This window comes from Propithecus coquereli, unplaced genomic scaffold (assembly GCF_000956105.1).
Source record: "Propithecus coquereli isolate 6110/MARCELLA unplaced genomic scaffold, Pcoq_1.0 Scaffold42, whole genome shotgun sequence".
Taxonomy (NCBI): Eukaryota; Metazoa; Chordata; class Mammalia; order Primates; family Indriidae; genus Propithecus; species Propithecus coquereli.
The window spans coordinates 611,257-614,998 of record NW_012149952.1 but is presented as its reverse complement, the minus strand read 5'-3'; the positions used below and the strand labels follow the sequence as shown (position 1 = coordinate 614,998).

Below are 3,742 nucleotides of genomic sequence, written 5' to 3'. Positions count from 1 at the left end.
AAAAAAAAAAAAGAAGTCCAACACAAGGTAAATTTTATGTGCGTTTTACCACAACACAAAATTTTTTTAAGTCCGTAAGGAAAATCAGACCCTCGAATGTAAAGACTTCTGGGGTAAACAAGAGTGGGGTAAACAAGAGTGGGGTAAACAAGAGTGGGGTAAGCAAGAGTGATAAAGGTCAATTTGGAAAAAAACCCTAGGACCAGGGCCATCGACACTCCACCCTGGGCCCCGTCTCCTGGCTCCTCACCTTGTCGGGCTGGGAGGCGTTGGGTGGCTGCTGGAAGGTGAGCAGGTGCAGGCCAGGCAGGAAGCTCTGGGTGACACAGGCCTCCAACGATGTGACAAAGACAGGTACAGGCCCCCACCAGCCCACAGTGCCTGAGATCTGCTCCCCTCGGCAACGGGCCTGCTCTGAGAGGACAAGGTGGAGGACTGGGGGTCAGTGTGGGGTGCTCTGCCGCCCCTCCCCCACTGCCACCGGACACTCACCAGGCCGAGGCAGGCAGCTCTCGTTGTGCACGCACCAGCCCAGGGCGCCGGGCCCCCGGGGAGGGGCTGCGGGGCTGCTGAAGGCCAGGCATGCCTGGCAGTCACCCAGGAGGCGGCCCAGGCCCAGACAACTGGCAGCTGGACACTGCAAAGAGGGCAGGGCACAGGGCTCATTGTCCACAGGGGCTCAAGGGATTAGGGAAGGGCTGTGGACACTGGGGTCCTGGGTAGAAGGGGCCTGAAAGGTGGAGAAGAGGGAATTGAAAGCAGCTTTGGAATGTGGGAGGTCAAGAGGTCAGGGGATCCAGGGACAGGGTCACAAGCTCAAAAGCACTGGGTAGGCAGTAGGCGGGGGGCAAGGTTCAGAGGTCAGCAGTCGGGAGTCAGGAATGAGGGTCTTAGGTGAGAAAATGAGTGTCCCAGTTGCGGGGAAGTCCTTGTGCGCTCGGTTTAGGCAGAGGGAGACACTGAGGGCAGGGCTCTGGGCTAGGGGACGGAGGGTCCCAGGCAGTTACTCACAGCCCCAGAGGGAGTCCCAGGAGGGGGTGCAGCCTGGCAGGCCCCCTGACACCAGCTGCATTCGGGGTCTCGGGAGCAGACGCTGTGGTCTGTGTACATGGAGCAGTAGTCCAGGTGGTACTGCAGGGGGACGAGGGGACGAAGGACGAGGCTGCTCAGACCTGGGCCTGCCTCCCGAGTCCTCACTCACCTTAGTCATCCCAGGAGAGCCTGACTGCTCCTCCCCCAGCCCCAGGGATCCTCTGTCTCCCCAGGGACCGCCTTCCCTCCTCACGGCCTTAGGGACTTTCTCCCTCACCTGTGGGGACCATGCTACCTCCTCCCCCAGCCGCCCTACCAGCCCAGTGCTCACGTCAGGGGCAGGTGCCTGGAACACGAAGGGGGGCACCTTGTAGGCCATCAAGTCCCCGCGGGGCCGGCCGCTGTACCCGCCAGCCACCAACAGGACGCTGCCACCAAGCACCGCCGCCACATGTGAGTACCGACCACTGGGAGGCGCTGCTCGGCCTAGGCGAATACAGACCCCCAGAACATTAGACCCCCACCACCCCCACCCCCTCCACAGCTCCCCTGCCCAGGGGACAACACCTGATTCTCCTGAGCCTCCGCCCAGCCTTCTAGTTGCTGCTTCGACCCCTCCTGCCCAAGGAAACCCTCCCAGCCTGGCCCTGCGCTAGCTATAATTCTCTCACCTCTCTGAGCCCCCACACCCCTGCCCACACCATCTTCCAGATACAGCGTGATCTTTGGACTCAGAAAGACTTGGGTCTAAATCCTGGATCAACTACTGACCAGCTGTGTGGCCTTGGGCAGGAGACTGAACTTCTCTGAGTCCTGGTCTCCTCCTCTATAAATGGAACCATCATCCCGCCCTTGGGGAGCTGGGAGGACTGTAGAAGAATCACTGAGCCCTCAGCAGGCTGCCTAGGTCTCCCCGTTTCTGTCTAGCACCAGCCTCTCCTCTGGAAAACCACCCGCTCCCACTCCTAGTCCCTTAGACTCAAGTCGAGCTGTCCTTGCCTCTGGGACAGGGCCTCTGAGCCCAGGCCTATCAGTCTCAGCAACTAGCTCAGGGATGAGTACAGGACCCAATTCCTACAATTCTTGGGAAAAAGGCACTCTCTTCTCTCTGGGCATTTTAGGGTGGCAAGATATAATCCAAGAGCTGCTTGTGACCATCTACAAAAGGCAAACTTGCTAGATAGAGACTGAGGTAAACCCAGCTGAGAACTGGAGCGAGACACGGTTGATGCCATCACATGAGCACCTGGATCAAGCCCAGCCTGACATCAGCCCCTGTAGTTGTCCCCCAAGTGAGCCAAGAAATTCTCCTTTTTGCTTAAGCCAGTTGAGTTGGGTTTCTGTCACTTACAGCCAAGAGTCCTGACTGACAGGTAACTGGCCAGTGAGTGGTGACTTCCCCACTCTCTTACTGACCCGTATGCTCTGTAAGCACAGGGGGTGTGGCCCAGGGAATCACAAACTGTGGAGGAGGAAAAGGTTCCAGAAACCTCACGCTCTTCCCTGCCCAGTGAAGGGGCAGCAAGGAAGGACAGGGGTAGGCAGAGGAGACCTGGAACAGGGGCCTCAAATGCCAGGCCTGGGCTTTATTCCTGATGGTCACATAGGGTTCCTTTGGGGACCCCTCCCTCTCCTCCTTCCTACCCCTTAAGTGTTAATGTTCCCTCCTTATGTCTGTCCCCTGTCTTCTCTCTCCTTTTCAGGGAGGAGGAGTGAAGAGGCCTCTGGGAAGCCCACAGCCCCCTGAAATGATATGGCCAGCTTGTGGGGACAGTGTCTTCTGAGGAGAGGACCTGTGGCTTTCTTCCCACTCTCAAAGCAGTCTCTGATCTAACGAGCGTGAAAGGCGTCTCCACGTCCCCGCTCTGGCGGGCTCCCTGGCCCTGCAGCCGGCCCCTCGCTGCTAAGGAAAGATGGCGTGTCAAGCCATTTCACTGGGCATCGATCTTCGCCATCGTCCCAATTTACTCCCACAATAGCCCAATGGCATTTTATTATAATCCCCATTTACCCATGAGGAAACTGAGGCACAGTGAGATTAAGTGATGGTTTTTGTACAGGTCGTTGTTTGCTGCCAACCATCCTGGTTCTGCCACTTGTGCACTGTGACCCTAAAAAAGTCACTGCCTCGTAGGCACTTGCCAGGGGCAGCTGGAAACTGGCAAAACCTGGATTGGAGCCTAGATCTGATGTCCCCACAACTGCCTTCCATCTTTACCGTAACACTGCCCTGGTCCCGTCTCCAGCCCAGGCTTGCCGCCGGAGGCTGGTTCCAGCAAGGTGTCTGGCTCACCCCAACAAGGACTGAGGTGGCTTCAGCCCAGATTCACTGGCAGGGGAGGTGGGACCCTCAAGGAAACAGAGGGGCCACTCACCCTCAGGGGTTCCTGGGGGGGCAAGCTCGGCCCCCGACACCCACTGATGGCAGCCGAGGTGGTAGAAGAAGATGCCGTCTTCGTAGCACTTTTCCTCCTGGTAATGGGTGTGGACATTGCCCCCTGGGAAAGGAGGAAAGGGGCGCAGCTGCCGAGCCTGGGGGAGGTGGAGACACCCACGCAGGAGTCTCCACTCAGGTCCGGCTCAGGCCCCTTGCAGGCAGGAGGGGAGACTGGGAGCGCTTACCATAGACCACCATGTAGTTGCCCAGGACGCTGGCCGTGTGGAAGGCCCGCTCCCTCGGGCCCTGAAGCCCATCCCGGCCCTTCAGCGT

General features: G+C 58.6%; 1 protein-coding gene across 1 annotated transcript in view; it reads right to left on the bottom strand.

Annotated features, from left to right (window-relative positions):
* The window catches only part of MEGF8 (multiple EGF-like-domains 8), a 29,367-nt gene extending 25,644 nt beyond the window's left edge, over window positions 1–3,723 (bottom strand). The window contains exons 1-6 of the mRNA XM_012653475.1: window positions 3,655–3,723; window positions 3,408–3,530; window positions 1,364–1,518; window positions 1,012–1,131; window positions 493–637; window positions 251–414 (exon numbers count right to left, since the gene is read on the bottom strand). Of these exons, the coding sequence (XP_012508929.1) occupies window positions 251–414; window positions 493–637; window positions 1,012–1,131; window positions 1,364–1,518; window positions 3,408–3,530; window positions 3,655–3,667 (720 nt within the window). The 5' untranslated portion in view covers window positions 3,668–3,723. The remainder of the gene's footprint in view (window positions 1–250; window positions 415–492; window positions 638–1,011; window positions 1,132–1,363; window positions 1,519–3,407; window positions 3,531–3,654) is intronic.
* Between the last annotated feature and the right edge of the window lie 19 nt (window positions 3,724–3,742).